At 50.0% G+C, this 18,766-nt stretch overlaps 1 protein-coding gene across 5 annotated transcripts in view; it reads right to left on the bottom strand.

Annotated features, from left to right (window-relative positions):
• EYA2 (EYA transcriptional coactivator and phosphatase 2) overlaps positions 1 to 18,766 on the bottom strand; it is a 272,621-nt gene that overhangs the window by 167,895 nt on the left and 85,960 nt on the right. For 2 of the 5 annotated variants that reach the window (XM_082744870.1, XM_082744873.1), the window contains exons 3-4: positions 5,458 to 5,503; positions 2,037 to 2,170 (exon numbers count right to left, since the gene is read on the bottom strand). The exons of 1 other annotated variant lie outside the window; for it this stretch is intronic. In XM_082744870.1, the coding sequence (XP_082600996.1) occupies positions 2,037 to 2,170; positions 5,458 to 5,503 (180 nt within the window). Of the gene's footprint in view, positions 1 to 2,036; positions 2,171 to 5,457; positions 5,504 to 16,099; positions 16,222 to 18,766 lie in introns of those variants that run through there. 2 more of the 5 variants (XM_082744871.1, XM_082744872.1) reach the window with 2 other exon arrangements.

Below are 18,766 nucleotides of genomic sequence, written 5' to 3'. Positions count from 1 at the left end.
TCTCAGTTCTTAGCTGAATCAGCTCCTTGTCTAAAAGCCCTCCCTGATGTTGGATCCGAGATGAAGTCTTCCTTCTTCTGTTCTTTCTCATGACCTACTTCTCTTCCTTCTGTCACACAATCATAGTTTGAAACACACAGAGACTTTTAAGTCTTTAATTTTTTTTTTTCTCCCTTTAGGCTGGGGGTTGCAAACTCAAATGTCTTCGGAGGACCGGCAGATAATTCAAATGAGTCATGTGGGCTGGGTGGGGAGCATGACGAATTTAGGCTAATGGGCTCAGCCCTACTCAGAGGCACCTATTCCCAACACAAAAACTGCCGGGTCAGTGCTGTCAGATCGTCTCTCTTTTTAAAGACATTAGAAATACAATTTTTTATGTTAGCATTTCACATTTAAAAATTGGCAATTAATTTTTAAAATGTCAAGTGTATTTTATAGGTTAAGAGAGCTCCCCACATTACCCACTGGCTTTTACTTTTCAGCCTCTGTTCTAGAAATATAAGCTCCAGGGAGGGCCCAGCTCTGCTTTGTTGACCTCTACTGGCTGGCACATGACCCAGCATCATGAAGGAATGAATAAAAGAACACACGGAGAGCAGAGGTAGAGAGGGAGAAGAGGAAGTGGAAAAAATACAAGATTGGGTCTCTGCACTCAAGCCATACCATCTGGTTCGGAAGGTCACATGAGATATTAATGTTGACAGTTGAGGACACTGAGGACTGGGGAGATCAGAGGCAGGTGGTCCTGGAAGCTAGGTGTCCTGCCAACCAACCCTACATTCTGTCTACTAGACACCTGTGGTTTCTACCTACACCCCCTTCCTCACATTCAGATCGGTTCTCTTTCTTGGGTGAGCTTGCCCTGACTCCTGGTTCCATACGTGGATATGTAGCCCAATGTGGCCATCCAGAGCATTCCATCTGCCCCAGTGTCTGGGTCAGAGATGGCTGTGGGAGCCCAGTCAGAGGAATCCTTGGGATGGTGCAGGAAGTCCCAGATAAGAGGAGCTCTCTTTTGGGGGGGAAGTTACAACTTGGCACTGTTGAGGCTGTCTTCAGCACCTCAGTGGAAAGGCCTGAGACTGATGCTAACCTTCCAAATTGAAGCAGAGAAACTGATGCCTCATATTATCACGTGAGTATCTGAATTTAGCACTGCCTAATGCTAGTACCTTAGATTGTTCAGTTATGTTTGCAATAAACACCCTTATTTCCTTACGCTAATTAACACTGAGATTTTCTCATTTGCTACCAAAAGAACTTTTGGTTGATCCGTCAGTTATGACAGGAAGGACTAGCATGAGTAATGGGCCAGAGCCTGTGTGACAGTTAATTGGATGTGTCACCCTCACTGGGCCCCAAGGTGCTCAGACATTTGGTCAAACATTATTCTGGGTGTATCTGTGTGAGAGTTCTCTGAAGGAGATTTACATTTGAATCTGTAGACTGAATAAAGCCGACTGCCCTCCCTAAGGTGGGTGGGCCTCATCTCATCAGTCGATGACCTGAATAGAACAAAAGGCTGAGTAAGAGGGGACTCCTGCCTGAGTGCTTGAGCTGGGACATGGGTCTTTTCCTGCCTTCAGACTGGAGTCTTCCTCAGTCTTCCTTTGTCTTCCTGGCATCCATTGACTTTCCTTTGAGAGAACCATCTCTCCCTCAGATACAATCCACAGACTTCACCTCCTTATTTCTCGTACTTTCACTTCCTTGCCCAGACTGAAGCATTGCCATGTGACCCAACGGGCCAACGAGGGCCCCTAGGGATTCTGGTGGGACTATCGGGAATTAAATTTCTATTTTCCCTAAGCCAGCTAGTGTTGAGTTTCTTAGTCTTGCAATCAAAAGAGGCCTCGATATAGTTTGTTGAACTAGAACCACATTTAAATGTGTCTGTCCTTTCCCTCTATTTCCAATCCAAACCTAGGCTAGCTGCATCTGCCATTTTGCACTTAACTGAGGCAACAGGACAAAAGAAAGACCATGATATCGGGGACCACAGCGGGAAAGCCAGGGCTTGGTCGGGTACTCACTGTAAGAAGGGATTCCGTAGGCTTGTGCTGGGGGTGGATAGGTGGTGTAGGGGGCAGCCTGCTGGATCCCCGCACTGTACTGTGTCTGGCCGTAGGCTGCCATGGCCGTGGCGGGCTGGACGTGTGGGCAAGGTCTGCAGGGAGAGAGACAGGATTAAATCTCCAATCCTAGCCCAGCATCCCTTTCCCTCATTTTCCTTTGGGTATTGACTCTTTCCAGGGCAGAGACAACTTACGTGTTCATCAGATCCCATTTCATTGCCCCCTTCCTGGGCACCAGGAAGATTTTTTTTTTATTATAATTTTTTATTTTTTATTAACATATAATGTTTTATCTGTCCCAGGGGTGCAGGTCTGTGAATCACCAGGTTTACACACTTCACAGCACTCACCATAGCCCATACCTTCCCCAATGTCCATAACCCCACCACCCGCTCCCTGCCCACCAGGAAGATTTTATTTCTTGTCTGCCTTGAGTCAGATCCACCATGGGACTGGATTCCTTCCTATAGAATGTAGAAACCTCTCCCAGTTCTGGCTAATAAGACCATCCCCTGCGACTCTCCTGTCCTCTCTCCTCTTTTGGCAACAACTGTCAAGATTGAGGGGACAGAGCTCTAGTATGGATTATCTCCCAAATCCTGCGTCAGCACCTAGAGGACAGCTGCCTTGGGGAGTTTCTTCCAGTCCACACTGAACTTTTGGTGAGCCACAAACAAGCCTTTGTTGTGTGATGTCACTGGTCTACACCACTAATGACCGCAGCCTCTCTGTCCTATCTTATCTACCCTAACTTAGACACCTTCCCAGCTGCTGCCCTGCTCTTAGCCAAGGGGTGGGCTCAAGATGGAAGAGCATCCAATCACGTTCTGTCCTGGGAATTTAAATCTTGGGCTGATTGGTTCATTCCAGCAGCTACACTCTGAAGACTCTGTCTTCATTCCTTCCTGTTGCTTGGATCCCAGAAGCTATCCTTTTCTTGGTCTTTCTCAAGGTCTGATTACTCTGCTCTCACGGACACTGCAAGCTATGCCGGATTTTCCAAGAAAGTCCTTTTGGGCGGACATCAGCTGGAGCCTATATTCTGTTACATGCAACCCAAGAACACAATGGGATTCTGCTCTCTCTGGTGAATGACAGGTTCCATGAAGGTCTAGGATTTAAAGGGCTGCTTCCTAAGATTTCTGTAATGTAATGAGCACTTCCAGTCACTGTGTTTTTACCACGGGCTTGAATTGTGTCCCATAGGCCTGACACATGCAGTATAGCTCACTAGATGCTCACATCAACTCCCTGGGGTGGGCGCTCTTGTAACTCCCATTTTCGAGAAGAGGAAACCAAAGCGGAGAGACCTGAAGTCACAGCTAGAAAGTGGGAGAATCTAGAATTTAACCTTGGGCTCTGATTCCAGTGTCTCCACTTGTAATTGTGCTGCTTCTCACTGACAGCACTGAGTCTGACCCAGCCCTACAGGTGGCAATGTCAAGTCAAGGTGGGTTGTTCTAGAAGGAAGGGGACAAGATGGTGGCCCAGGAGCCAGAGGCGGTCCTTGGATCCTTGGATATAATTTCTTTGGCTAGTGTAGTTGATTATCTTGAAATTTGAATTCATCACTGGTATTTTCAAACCATGAGGTTTCTCTCTTCCTCTCTCTCTTACACACACATACCTACACAGCAGAGGCTTCAGCAAGCCTAGGTTTGCACTCCCGCGCGACATTATCAATTGATCCGAGCAGCGGCCACTTCTCTATCACATTCATCTGCAACATCTCCTCCAGGGTCCTCCTCCTTTAGTGTTAAAAACAGCTAAAAATTGTGGTACCTATTATGTGCCTGGCACTGTCCTAATTCCTTGCTGTGTATTAACTCATTTAAATCTCATAACAACAGTGACAACCCCTGGAGGTAGTTACTATTCCTATTCCCATTTTACCGATAAGGAAACAGAGGCTGAGAGAGGCTAGGGCGGTACTAAGTGTGCACGGCTGATGCAGAGGCCATGCCCTTCACCACTCCATGGGGCCACTCTCTCCCGTGAGCTCCCACACCTGGCGCAAGGGCTGTCTGCACCCGACATCACGTATCTAGCTGCTCTGCCAGTAGATGGTAGTGAGATCCCCATCTCTGCACTGGCTTCCATTCCGGTTACAACTCTTTGGGTAAAGCCCGTTCATTTCCGGACTTCCTCCTCCATAAGAAGCCTCATGGCAGGTGTGAGATGGGTACAAAACTTTACAGAATTACAAAAAGATGTTCCCCGTCCTTCTTTTTTTCGGACTACTACTGTGATAGACAGTGTGTGTGTGGAGGGGACTTGTTCCAAAGTGTGTGGCTTTATTAACTCAGAGATCCCAGACCTGGTCCTGGAGGGTTTTATCCGCCAATGTTCCCACTCGGTGCAGTGCCCCAGGATGCGTCCCGAGGGTCGGGACTTAGTGCGGAGCACAGAACCTTATCTGACCCTGCTCCCAATTTACACCTGTCCTTGGAACTAGAAGGTGGCAACTCCCAGCCACCGACTCTGGCTTCCCATCAGAAGCTGTTTCCCTCTCGCCGATTAAACTGGGTGAGGCTATGGTGAAAACCCAGAGAAGGAGGGGCAGAACCCCGAGGCCTTGAAGGAAAGTTTAGGTACATCTGACAGACCTCTGTTGCTACTAAGCACCTTCAAAACATCTGCAGGGAACGGAAGGCTGAGGAAGGTGCTCCTTCTAAGCCACTTTTCCAGTGTTGTCAAGGGAGGCGCACGTCCGCATCGGGACGAGCTGACCCTCTAGACCGGGGGCACCTTGGCCACCTGGCCGGGGGCACTGCAGGCTTCCCACGCTGCGGGCTGCAGGCTGGCAGCTCCCCGAGGCCTCTCAGGGAGCCGTGGCCATCAGGGAGCTGGCTCTGCCCCATGCACACGGCGCCGCTGGTGGAGCACTGATGCTGCCCGCCCATGGGAGGGGGTCTCTGCTTTACAGGCCTGCCTCCTCCCTTGGGTGGGCAGCTCCCCGAGAGCAGGGGCCCCGCCTCACCCACCTCCAGGACTGGCATCCCCTGCAGAATGTGGCCCAAACGAGGGCTGGGTGGGTGTTGGGGCCGGAAGAGAGGAGGAAAGAGGGAGGAGGAGGGGGGTTGGGTGAGAGGAGAGGGGAAGAGAAGGAAAGATGCACCAAAAGAGAAGAAGGGAGAAAACCTAACACTCAACACTCTGCTCCAGGCTCCATTCTAAGTCCTTCTGACGTGTTCTAGCCTATTTCATGGGGCAGGCATCGTGATGGTCCCCCTTTTAAGGATGGGGAGACTGAGGCCCATGGAGTCACGTGCTCACGTGCTGGCGCTGGGATTCCCCTCCGGGGACTCTGGCCCCAGAGCCTTTGCCCGGCAAGGCGGAGAAAGAGAGGGAGGAAGAGGAGCTGGGCCAGGGCGCTCACCTTGTGAAGAGCTGAGACACACTCGGGGAGGCTGATGTGGTGGTGCCTGGAGGGAAAAGAAAAATTGGAAGGGCTTTAGCTGTCAGAGTGATGGCCCACAGAAGCTGTGACTTCAGACGCTGACCTGAGTGGGAAGAAACTCAGAGAACCGCTGCCAGGGACTTTCTCAACCACAAAAGCTCATCCAAGGCACAACATTTGAGCACTCTCCTTCTTGAAAACCCTTTCTGGGTGACTGCTCTCTCCAGGCATTAATGGAAGGGCCACATGTGAAGGGTCTAGAGCATCTTGAAACATCAGAGGAGAACACTCTCCTTTACGTCTTGCATGGACGGGGAACCAGAAAGAACATGCTCGAGGTAGGTCACATAATTAGAGAGCAGCTGGCACCGGACCCAGGTTTCCTGACGCCCAGTCTGGTGCCATTTCCACTTCTCGGTAGAGAGCTGCTCCCTTCCCTGCCTCAAAGGCAACCCAAGAACCTGAGAATAGCAGACGCCAGCTGGTTTGGATTAGCCGACATCCAGTTCCCTTCTTCTGATGACATCACCTTGATGTTCTCCTTCTCCCACACTAGTTTCGGTCCATGGGGTTCAGGTGGGGCTGGCCCCAGCACTTAGGGGAAGGCACATCTTGGCTCATCTCCTAGGCTCCAGCTAGGGTGTGGAGCAGAAAGACAGAAGGGGCCTGGGCTCCTCATTCAAGTGTACCCCTGGGCACCATGCATGCGACTGTCAGTGGGAGACAATAATGCAAGAGGGGGTGAACAGGTGGTGGAATTAAGCTGGGAGGGAGATTTTCAAGAGGCTAATTATACACATGGACAGTCCACTGGGGACTGCGCTCTGTCATCTTTAACAGAGCAACTCAATGTCCTCACAGGGAATCCCTGGCAAATACCAGAGAACGTATCTTCTGATTGTATCAGCCTGCTGATTCATGTTCCCTTGTGTGCAGGGCAGTGCCTATGTCCTGGGGTACGTGGCTGGGGTGTCCCTGTGCTTCTTGAGAAATTCTCCAAGGTCTCCAGAGCTCTAGGCCTCTCTAGCCCCAGAGCTGGAGGCTCAGAACAGCAACTTGCAATTCGAACTCTATAACTCAGCAGCAATGAGACTTCAGGCAGCTTGCCTCAAGTCTCTGGACCTCAGTGTTCCCTCCTGTGATATGGGGAAAAGCTGATCCCATGAGGATGCGTGTGGCTTAAATGTGGAGATGATGACAACGTCTGTCATTTACTCAGTGTCTATTATGTGCCAAGCTCTAAGTCTGTTACCTGGATTAGTTACTGTTAATCCTCATAATCACATACCTCCATGTTACAGATGAAGAACACAGAGAGTTTAACTAACTCACCCAAGGCCATGGAGGTCAGAAGGGGTGGATCTGTGATCTGAACTCGGGTGGTCTGGCCCCAGGACGCTGCAGCCCACACAGGCTCTCATCCTAAGGACAGCGACCAGTGTCCATGTAGGAGCTCGCTTCATGCCAGGCCCTGCGCTAACTGTTCATATGCGTGATCTCACTCATTCCCTGCATCATTGCTACAAGGTAGGTGACGTTACTGTCCCCACTGTACAGATGAAGAAACAGGGGAAGACTAAGGACCCTGCTCAGGCCACATAGCCTGAGGGCACTGAAACTGGGACTTGTATCCCAGGGTCATGTGAGTCCCAAGTCCATTCCTTGAACTGCCACCTTGGCTGAGTCAAATTCTGTTGAGGTCCCAGACCCCCAGGGTCAAGGGCAGGAGTCCTGAAGCCCATTCAGGGACTAACAGCTAGAGCCAAACAATAAAATAAAATAGACAACAGCAGCATGTATTGCCCAGAGTAAGAAGGGTTTGGGTGAGACATTTGTTCCAGTTACAGACATGAGAATGTGCTCTGGAATGTGTGTGTGTGCGCACAGGCGTGTGTCTGTGTGCTGAGTGGTGTGCAAAAATACATTTCTTGGGGCACCTGGGTGGCTCAATGGGTTAAAGCTTCTGCCTTAGGCTCGGGTCATGATCTCAGGGTCCTGGGATCGAGTCCCGCATCGGGCTCTCTGCTCGATAGGGAGCCGGCTCCCCCTTCTCTTTTTGCCTGCCTTTCTGCCTACTTGTGATCTCTGTCTGTCAAATAAATAAATAAAATATTAAAAAAAATACATTTCTTACTATGTGTTGAGAACAGCCGTGGTCTAATGTCGGGGAAAGTGCTGTAGGTGCTCCCTCAATGCTACTGTCCCTAGTTGGGCTGCGCCGCCCCAGGCAGGACCTCCAGCACCCGTCCTCATCCTCCCCCAGGACGAGAGAATGAACTGCCTCATTCCGAAGCAGCCACAATATCATTATTGGTAAAAGCCCATGATCTCAATGCATTTGGTAATGCATAAGTTACTGAATTAAACATTTTGAATATGTTTTCTTAAATAAATATGTAAATATTCATAAAAATCACATCTTATGGAAACATTCCTATGGGCTTGGATGAACTTGGCGTTCTGTAAATTTGAAGCATCTTTCTGCCCCAGCCTCTGTGCTGTGATTTGCATGTTTGCTTCACTCCAGCTTCCCCTGCTCTGAATTGCTGAGCAACCTGGCTTCCCCACGTGGGCAGGTCTCCCTCTCCTGCTGTGCAAACCTACAATCCTCTCCCCTTCCCGCCCCAGCACACCCCCAGACGACTGTGCAAGTGAGAGACGGGTATTCAGTGAAAGATATGCCTTCTACAGGCTGTGGGACTTTTGAACATAGGCTTTTATCTTTTGTGGGCGGGTATCATATTGAACTTTTCATCCCAAGAGAACCGGGCAGGGAAACCTAGAAAATGAGTACCTTATATATGGAATGACCCCCTTCCCCCTTCCCTACCTGCCACCCTTCCCTTCTGCCTTTTACTCCAGGTGGCAATGCCATACACCTCATTGGAAATCCTGATGGCTTGTGACAAGGTGGGGCTTTCAAGCTCCTTCCTTCTTCTGGGGGCCTGGGTGGACTATGTCCAGGACGGGGATGCTCAGTGCTTTGGGCGCAGAGCAGAGGCGGGGACTTGCCCGGAGCGGAGAGCTTCTCTTTCTGTCCGGTGCTGCTGCTGCTGTGGCCCAAGGCTATGTCCTTGGAGGTCACAAGGACCAGGAGGCCTGCGTGCAGTTGTCATCTTCTGCAAACTAGGAAGTGGGCCCAATGGGACGATCCTGTGGGCAGTGCCAGCCCCGGTGCGACATCACTGTTCAAGTCGTAGGTGACAACCTAGACCTCAGTACAGCCCAGGACGGCTCTCGGTGATACCCCCAGAGGCCCGCTTCACTACTTTTTGAATGCTGCTGTACCTGACAGCTTTCTTTGGATGGTAGTTAGAGCCAGAGAGACCCACTGAGGGTGGAGACGCAGGAGGCCAGGCGCCTGATCTCCATGCAGCAGAGGAACAATCCCACCCCCACGCCGTGCGGGTGCCGCTGCTGTGTGCAGGCACGGCGCTCTGGCTGGCGGCACGACCATGGTACCACAGTTTGCCAGAAAGGCAGGCAGTGGGTGGACCATGGTCATGAGTCCCTGCGTGATGCCAGAGTGTTACAGAGTCTGGCAGTGGGAGTTGTGGGAGCACAATCTAGGGGGAGGTCATACTCCTTATGGTCACCCCAACACCAACACGGGGCCACCGGCACAAGGGGCAGGTGACCCTCAGACTGCACTCGTCAGGTGAGCCCCCAGCATCTTCAGGGGTCGGAAACATTATATTCAGAAGCTGCAGCGGCCCACACTCCTACTGGTGGGGTCTAGAGCCTGGACTTGCACGGACCACAGCTTCTTGTTCTCAACGTTGTTAGTGCCACTGAACTTGCCGTGATAGACGAGGCTGAGGTCAAGGGGCATCAACCATATCCATGTTGCCAGAGGTGAAACCCGCCCTAGTGACCTGACCCAAGGTAGCCGATCTCCGAGTCTCACCACGTGTCTTGGGGGATGGGGTTGACACATAAAACGGGACAGCTAGCTCTCGACGGGGGAGGGAGACAGAGCCTCCTCCATTTAATTCTGAATTTAAAACTCTTAAGTCTCCTCTTCCTCCCCAGCTTCCCATGGGTAAAGGGAGAAGGATTAGCTAAACAGATGGCCACGGCCTCTGGAATGAGCCCATTCATTCATTCATTCATTCACTCATTCACTTACTCGTTGCCTTACCTGTACCAGGAATGTTCTAGGAATTGGGTTATAACAATGAGCTAAAGCAGTCCAGAACTGCCTAAGTGGGGAAGATGGACGCCAAACAAAGGATTATGCAAATAAGTGCTTAATTAGAACGAGAACAAGTGCAAAGGAAGAAAGTGAATGGTACAGAGCAGTGCACCTGGTGCCTTACCCTGCACAGGACTCCCTGGGGACCTTGTGAAGATGCAGACTCCCAGCCTGCAGGCCAAGAAAGATCCCAGGTGAAAACAGTACGGAGGTTCCTCAAAAAAATTAAAGCTAGAACTAGCCTATGACCCAGCAATTGCACTAGTAGGTGTTTATCCAAAGGCTGCAAACGTGGGGATCCGAAGGGGCACGTGCACCCCCAATGTTTATAGCAGCAATGTCCACAACAGCCAAACTGTGGAAAGAGCCGAGATGTCTATCAACAGATGAGTGGATAAAGAAGATGTGGGGTAGATATACAATGGAATATTACACAGCCATCAAAAACGAAATCTTACCATTTACACTAACATGGATGAAACTAGACGGTATAATGTTAAGCAAAATAAGCCAATCAGAGAAAGAGAAATACCAGATGACTTCACTCATATGTGGAATTTAAGAAACAAAACAGATGAGCATAAGGGAAGGGAAGGAAAAATAAGATGAAAACAGAGAAGACAAACTATAAGAGACTCTTAACTCTAGGAAACAAACTGGGGGTTGCTGGAGGGGAGGTAGGGGGGATGGAGTTACTGGGGGATGGGCATTGAGGAAGACACTTGATAGGAATGAGCACTAGGTGTTATATGCAACTGAAGAATCACTAAATTCTACCCCTGAAACTAATACTACACCAGATGTTAACTAACTTGAATTTAAGTGAAATCCTGAAAGGAGAGAAAAAAAAAAAAGAAAAAAGAAAGCTCCCCGGTGAGACTGACACAGGAAGCCAGGAAACCACACTTCTGAGCTTCAAGAGAGAGTCTGGGCTACAGGCTAAGAAAACCCCTGTGAATCATTAAAAAGTATCCCAATTCCAGGTTCAGAAAAAGAAATCTCCCTTCCAGAAGTCACAAACTCAAATGCATATGGGTCCCAGAAGACGAGCAAGGGTCCTAGGATGATCTCAGGGTCCTAGGATTGAGCCCCGCATCGGGCTCTCTGCTCAGCTGGAAGCCTGCTTCCCCCTCTCTCTGTGCCTGCCTCTCTGCCTACTTGTGATCTCTGTCAAATAAATAAACAAAATCTTTAAAAAAATAAAATGAGGCAAATAAAGCTAGGTCTACGTGCATGAATGCACACTTGTGTGTGACCGTGTGTACACATGACTGCGTGAAGAAACTTGTGCAGGGTCTTCATACTTTGTTCCTTCATCTGGGCTTTTATGTATCTGTTGTGGGTGGGCCAGATCTACAACCCAAATCTCTCTAATTTGTCAATTTAAAGTTCTTCCCTAAAAAAGCACATGGGTTTAAGGGATCGGTCCCAAATTCAAATCCTGCGGCTGCAGCAAAATAACCACGTGACCTTGTGCCTGTCCCTTCCTCTCTCTAAGCCTTGGTTTCCACATTCACAAGATGGGATCATAGCTCACACCTGCAGAGCTGCTGCTGGCATTGCAAAGGCAGGTACCTGCCAAGGGCTCCCCGGGCAGAAGCTCATATTAGCTTCCCGTTCTCCAGGGGCCCTTGCTTAAGCCACTTGAATCCATGAGCCCAATTTGAATGTTGACACTTTTTTTACCTCTCACTGGGAGGATTTAGAAGCTAATGATTCTGAAAGCAGCAGCCACTACTATGTTGCCTAATTTGACCCCAGGGGCCTGCTTCCATGATCCCCACAGGATGGGACTGTTTCTAGTGCAAGATGTCTAGATGCAGGTCTTTGCTATGAAAGATGCAAGTCTACTAACCCAGTCAGCTCATGTCGTCTGTATGGGTGGTTTAAAGTACTCTCAGGCCAGGGACAAGGACAGCAGGAGAGAGCACCGTGTTAGAAGTCCAGAAGCACTAACCCCAGTTTTGACTCTCATTGAGTGGCTATGTCACAGTGAACAAGGCATCTGTCCCTTGGAGGGGTGTTCCTGAGGACTGCAAGGAACAAGGCTGGGGTATCCCATAGAGTTCGATGATTTGAAAGGGTACGTAAATACACACTCTTCTATTTAAACCATCACTGATTCTTTTTTAAGATTTTATTTATTTATTTGACGACAGAGATCACAAGTAGGCAGAGCAGAAAGCCCCCTACCCGCTCAGCAGAGGGCCTGATGTGGGGCTCGATCCCAGGACCCGGAGATAATGACCTGAGCCAAAGGCAGAAACTTTAACTCACTGAGCCACCCAGGCACCCATAAACCAACACCGATTTATCTAAATGCATATATTAGAACCACTGCAAGACTATCAAAGGCAATACTTTTCATTTCTGGAACATTAAAGCCTCTGCTTTTGGCTCAAGTCATGATCCCAGGGTCCTGGGCAGGGAGCCTGCTTCTTCCTCTCTCTCTCTCTCTCTGCCTGCCTCTCTGCCTACTTGTGATCTCTGTGTCAAATAAATAAAATCTTAAAAAAAAAAAAAGAAGGTATTGAAAGGGAATTGTTTTAAAGAAAAATCAGTAAGCCAGCAGCAGGAGAGGTGGTACCCACATACCACAGAGAGTGGCTGGAGAAGGTGGGGAGTCCGGGAGACACTGCCAGGGGCTAGAGCTCTTCACGTAGAGAAGGCGCTCAATAATTAATAATCGCCCGTGCCTTTTCTCATAAAGAGGGGATTGGCAATCTCCTTCACAGTATACCAACATCCCCAGAGTGGGATTTCTGTTCTGTTCGGGTAGAGGTTGTGCTGGGTGCTGAGGCCCCCAGGAAGCCAGCTGGGGAAGGCTACAGGGTAGGAGAGTGGAAGCTGATCTGCGTCTCCCCAGGTGAGGACTCGGCAGAAGTCTGGGCAGCTCCACCTGGCTTGGATGAGATGAATCAAAACCTGCCAGCTCCAGGCTGGAACCGGTGAGATGGGAACCGAAAATCAGACCCTATCATGCCCAGCGCAGAGGAAGAACAGGAGGTCTGAGAGTAGACAGCCCAGCTTGTCCTGTGGGCACAGTCTTACCCCTCAGAGGAAACCCTTAATGAGATGTTACATTGGCCTCTGCAAATGTATCTCTCTTTCTTTCTTTCTTTCTTTTTTTTTTTTGGTATCAGCATTTTATTTTTTAAAAGACTTTTATTTATTTATTTGACAGAGATAGTGCACAAGTAGGGGGAGCAGCAGGCAGAGGAAGAGAGAGAAGCAGGCTCCTCACTGAGCAGAGAGCCCAATGCAGGACTCGATCCCAGGACTCTGGAATCATGACCTGAGCTGAAGGCAGCTGCTTAACCCACCGAGTCACCCAAGCACCCCCATACCTGCATTTTAAACAAAAAAGTTTTCTTTATTCAGTTTTGCTTTCTCAGTTCTGTAACATTTTTTCCTCTCCTTCCAGGAGACAGGATACAATTCAAATCCAATTTTCCCTTGAAGAGGAATGAATGATAGCTCATATTTCTCAAGCAGTTTCTATAAGGCAGACACTGTGCTAAGGGCTGCATGAGACTTATCTCTATCGTTGTCCATAACAGCCCAATGAGAAAGTTATTATCTGTATTTTACAGATAGGGAAATAAGGCAGGGAAATAAATAAGGGGGAATTAAGGAAACTTTATTAAGGATTCAAAGCTAAATCAGCCTCAAGTTATCTGTGATCCTCAAGACCACCCTGTATTCATTCATTCATTCATTCATTCACCCAGCCAGCCAGCCAGCTATCTCCCCACTCATCCACACATCTATCCTCCACCCACCCATCCATCCTTGATCCTTTCATCCACCCACGCCTTCATCCATCCTCCATCCATCCACATCCATTCTCCTCCCGTCCATCCATCCTCCAGCCATCCATGATCCTTCCCCATTCATGCATCCACCCTCCACTGATCCATATCCATGCTCCACCCATCTACCCATCCTCCATCCATCCTCCATCCACCCATCCATCTTCCATCCATCATCCATCCATCCATCCATCCATCCATCCATCCATCTTCCATCCATCCATCCATCTTCCATCCATCCGTCCATCCTTCATCCATCCATCCATCTATCCATTCATCCATCCATCTTCCACCCATCCGTCCGTCCATCCTTCATCCATCCATCTTCCATCCAACCATCATCCATCCATCCATCCATCCATCTTCCATCCATCCATCCATCCATCTTCCATCCATCCATCCATCCATCTTCCATCCATCCATCCATCCATCTATCCATCCATCCATCTACCCATCCAACCATCATCCATCTATCCATCCATCCATCCATCCATCCTTCATCCATCCATCCATCCGTCCATCCATCCTTCATCCATCCATCATCCATCCATCATCCATCCATCCACCCAACCATCATCCATCCATCCTTCATCCATCCATCATCCATCCATCTATCCTTTACTCTTCCATCCATTGCTCTATCTACCTATCCACCCATTAACAATTTTTAAGGCTCTACCATGAGTCATAGACTGAGCTGTGTGCTAATCAGGGACAATAATTTAAATACATATCTAGGAATAAAAAACTGTCCTTGTCCTGGAGAAATTCACCATCTAAGAACACTGTTCTCCATCCTGGAACACAATAAACTCATCTGGAGAGCTTTAGAAAAATCCCATTGCGTGGGTCATACTTCTGACCAATTAAATCAGATTCTCTGGGTGTGGCATCTGGACATGAGTCTTTTTAAAAACTTTTTTAAACTTCCCAGGAGATTCTGGTGAGCAGACAGATTTGAAAACGGTGCAAAAGCCTTGTTCTCAGGGTGTGGTTTTGGGGCCAGCAGTATCAGTATCACCTGGAACTTGTCAGAAACACAAATTTTGGGGCCCCAGACCAAACCTTTACTGAATCAGCAATGCTAGGAGTGGAGTCCTGCCATGTGCGCGCTAAGAAAACTTGGAAAGTAATTCTGATGCACAACCAAGCTAACCCCTTGCTCCTAAGAGTGGCTGGGGAAGCCGGGCAGAGCATCGACATCGCCAGGGGGCCTGTTAGAAATGCAGACTCTTGGGGTCTGCAATTTAACAAAGTCCCCAACTGAGTCTATGCACATTAAAGAGGGAGAGACACGAAGCTAACCTCCACTGAGCTGCTTTCTAAGCACTCCGCAAGGCTTTAGCATAATCACATGAAAACCCTTCTAACCACTGGCCCACCTGCAGGTCACCCTACCATATCCCTGCTTTACTTCCTCATAGAAACCACCACCATCTGAAATCCCTTGTTGGTTTAAAAAGACAGTACCTGTCTCTTCCACCAGAAGAGAAGCTCTGGGAGGGTGACTCGTCAGTTTCAACCACCTTTATGTGCCCATCACCGCACCAGGTGCTGGCTCACAGCAGGCATTCTGGAACAATTTACCAAACACACACAGCCAGCATATCTTCACTATCCAGGTGAGGACACAGGCTGGTGGAGAATAGGAATTTGGTCAAGGTCACACGGGAGGCAAGTGACAGAGCTGGGATATACACTGAGCTCAGGCTGAGCCCAAAGCCTATAGGATGTGGGGTGCAGCGATCATGGGGAGACGCTGAAAGTGCCTCTGGGAGCAGAGTGACCTGCAAAGGCCCTGAAGCCAGGCAGTGTGTGTGGGGGGGTCGTCCCCAGGGCCTCGTGCCCAGCAGGTGCATCAAACAAACTGTTGACCGCCTGGCTGCAGAAACGAGAAGGAATGAACGAGAAGCTACCAACCAGCCAGAGGGGCTCGGGAGGTTTTTGTGATGAGGCTGAGGGGGGTCTGTAAGACCAGGGAGGGGAGACCTGTGACTCCGTCCCTCCACTTCTCAGCCTCTTGCCTAGAGAAGCAGGACACGTGTTCAAACAGCAGCACGCACGATACCCCTAGCGTTGTCTGTAAGAGCAAACAATTACAGATAACCTCGTGCTCCTCCCCAGGGGGACGGCTTCATGAACTGGGCATCGTCGTTCTTCGGTGTGTCATGCGGTCAAACAAAAAAGAGGTAAATCATTACTTCGTGGGTCCTGAGTGAGCAGAGCAAGTTATAACAAATATGTATTATATAAGCGATAGATTTGTATTTGATTTTTTTTCTAGCGATACTATAATTTCTATGGTAAACATACATGTTTAAATATATAAAAATATACACACCTAAGCCACATAAACACATGTTGATACAGATGTGACTTCTTACAGAACGGCCTCGACAGACACACAAAACAGGTCACGGTGGTTACTTCCAGGGAAGGGAAGAGACACTGATCTCGGGTAGATGTGGTCCAGGGTTTCAAGTCTTTGTAAGGATTGTGTGTGTGTGTATTTGCTGGTGAGCAGAAACTGGTGTGTCACGGAGAAACAGAGGAAAAGGAAGGGCTCTCGCAGGGGTACAGGGTGGTGAGGACTGTGAGGTGTGAAGGCGCACACGGTCATGGGCAGGGCTCCGGCTTCTGTTCTCCTGCATTTGGAGGATTTCCGAAGCACCTAGGAGGCGTCACACACCGTTCTCAGCAGGGGGGACACACAGGTGACTGAGGTGGGCCACGTCTGCCTTCTGAGAACTGACATGCGGGCCGAGGACACGATACACAACAGGCGAACAAACACGTGCCTTCTGACAGAGAGAAGGATGATGAAGAAAAGGAAACAGGACACAGAACCATGTGGGTGCGGGTTCTGTCGGCTCTGCCCTCAAATCCGGTCCTGAATCTGCCCTTTCTCCCTGCCCAGGTCCAAGGCACCGGCACCTCTCACCTGGGTTACTGCAATGCCTCCCTCGCTGGCCCCTGGGCTCCCCATGGGTCCCCACACCCAGTCACCCAGCCCAGCCCGAGGGGTCCTGTCAATACACAGATCAGAGGTCTCTCCTCTGTGCCAAACCCTCGCAGAGCTCCCATCTCACTCAAGGTAGGAGCCAAGGTCCTTCCTGTGGCTCTCAAGGTCTGAGCCTGGCCACTGTCCGGACCTCCCCTCCTCTCCCCCACGGTCCCTGGCTCACTGGGCTCCAGCCATGCCGCCTCCTTACCACTCTCAGGCACTCTGCGGACGAGGCTGCCCCAGACCCTTTGCACTTGTAGTTCCCTCTGCATCCGAGGCTCTCCTTCCTCGTCAACAGGAACACCCTCCTTCATCTCCTTAAGGTCTTTACTCAAGTGTTATCTTTCCAGGGACATCCCCACACCCCTGCATTCCCCAGGCTCCTCCCCGGCTTCCCCCCTGCCTCCCCCAACCACAACGTGTATCACTGCCTGCCCGGCTCTGTATTTTGCTTATTTACTGTTATTATCAGCCTCTGGCCTGCCAGCCCCTTGGGGCAGACTCCAGGAAGTCAGGGGCCTTTGTATGCTGACTTCCCAGTGCTTCAAACAAAGCTGGGCAGGCGGCTGAAGAAACACCTGTTGCATGAGTGAATGAACCGTTACTTCTGATAGAAAGAGGAAAAGACCTCCCTGATGAGCCCTGAAGGCTGAGGGATGGCCCCACAGATGGGGACACTGGTCCAGGCCAAGGGGACAGCACGTGCCAAGGCCCCGAGGGCAGCATCACGCTCCTGATTTACAGCAAAAGAAACAAGGTCAAGGCTAGGTCTACTGAGCAAAGGGGATGGGGAGGAGCCGAGCTGGAGAGGCTGGCGGCAACAGACAAGGTGAGCCTGGTGGCCGAAAGGAAGGAAATTAGATCGTATTCTATACTTTTTAAGAAAAGCTTAGTCCTTTCCATGTTTTAACCATTTCATCCTCACATGGTCCGTGGAACAATTGCTCCCCTTTAACAGAGGAGGCAAAGAAATTCCAGAGAGGCTGGGTGACCACGCCGGGGACTGGGGGTGTGGGGGGCAGGCAGTAAGAAGCAGCACGAATGCAGTGGGAGCCACCGGGGGATTTCTGGGTTTCAGATTCCTTCCAGAACACCCTGAATGGAGGCCCCCTGGCTTGTGCCCCCCTTGGGCCCCTCCCTGGACCCGGGCCCCTGCAGTCAATAATGACTCTGTCACGGAAGGGCCCAGGAGGCCAGGCTGGAAGGGCAGCTGATGAACCTGGCACTAGAGGCCAGAGCCAGGGCAGAATGTTCCCTGCAGAGCCCAGGAGCGCATAGCCCATCTCAAGAGAAAGAAAAGTGTGTGGGTGCATGTGTGTGTGTGTGTGTGTGTGTGTGCGCATGTGCATGCGTAACCTGACCCTACTGGCTCTGCCTGCTCTGAATTTGGGAGCAACTGCTCCAGGGCAGTGGAAAGGGTGAGGACAGGAGAGAGACAGTCTGTGGGTGCTACCACTGTGGAGGACAAATAATCTGGGGTCTGAGGACTCTTCAGGGCTTGGGAGAAAGTGAGTCTGAGGTTTAGAAGTGGAGACACTGGAGCTGGAGTGCCTGGGTTCGTTTCCTGGCCCTGCCACTGGTTGTGTGTCTTTGGGCCGCTTACTTAATATTTAATTCTCCCATGCCTCAACTTATGCATCTGTAAGATGGGCTCTTAGCCTAATAAGGGTGTAATAACTCAGTGAGAAACATGATAGTGTACTGATTAGAAGAGATTTCAGGGTTAGACGGCTCAGGTTCAAATTCTGGCAGTCACTGAACTGTGTCAACTCGATCAAGCGACCTCAGGATCTCTTGACCTCTCTGTGCCTCAGTTCCCTCATTGTTAACACAAAGCTTAACCACAGGGGGTGTGGGGATTCAGTGAGTTAGACATCCATCCCTGGTACACAGCAAGGGCCCTGTGTTTCCTCTGCCGGGGCAGAGGAGGAGGAGGGTTCATCTATAGTTACACTGCTTTTCACGGTGCCTGCACTAAGTACATGCTCACAAAAATTAAGGACGAAAGAAGTGGCTGGGACTCATCTCAGGGACAGCTGCTTCCCAGCTCCCACTAGTGGCAGCCAGGTGGGAATGTAGGCCCTGCGTCTCTAAAGCGTTCAGCATTATCAAAAGCAAGTAGAAATTCAAGATTTTTATGTGAGCGCTCCTGGTTTTTACAAGTTCACTTTTATTTAAAGTGGAGTGTAAACCAAACAAAGGCATTCATGAGGACCAGATTTGGCTGTGAGCTGCTGGTTTGCAACCCTGGTTTTACGGTCCTTGTGGTGATCTGGC

Source organism: Mustela nivalis, assembly GCF_964662115.1.
Source record: "Mustela nivalis genome assembly, chromosome: 8".
NCBI classification, from domain to species: Eukaryota; Metazoa; Chordata; class Mammalia; order Carnivora; family Mustelidae; genus Mustela; species Mustela nivalis.
The sequence above is the reverse complement of the archived record's forward strand: the minus strand, read 5'-3'. Positions and strand labels throughout refer to the sequence as shown.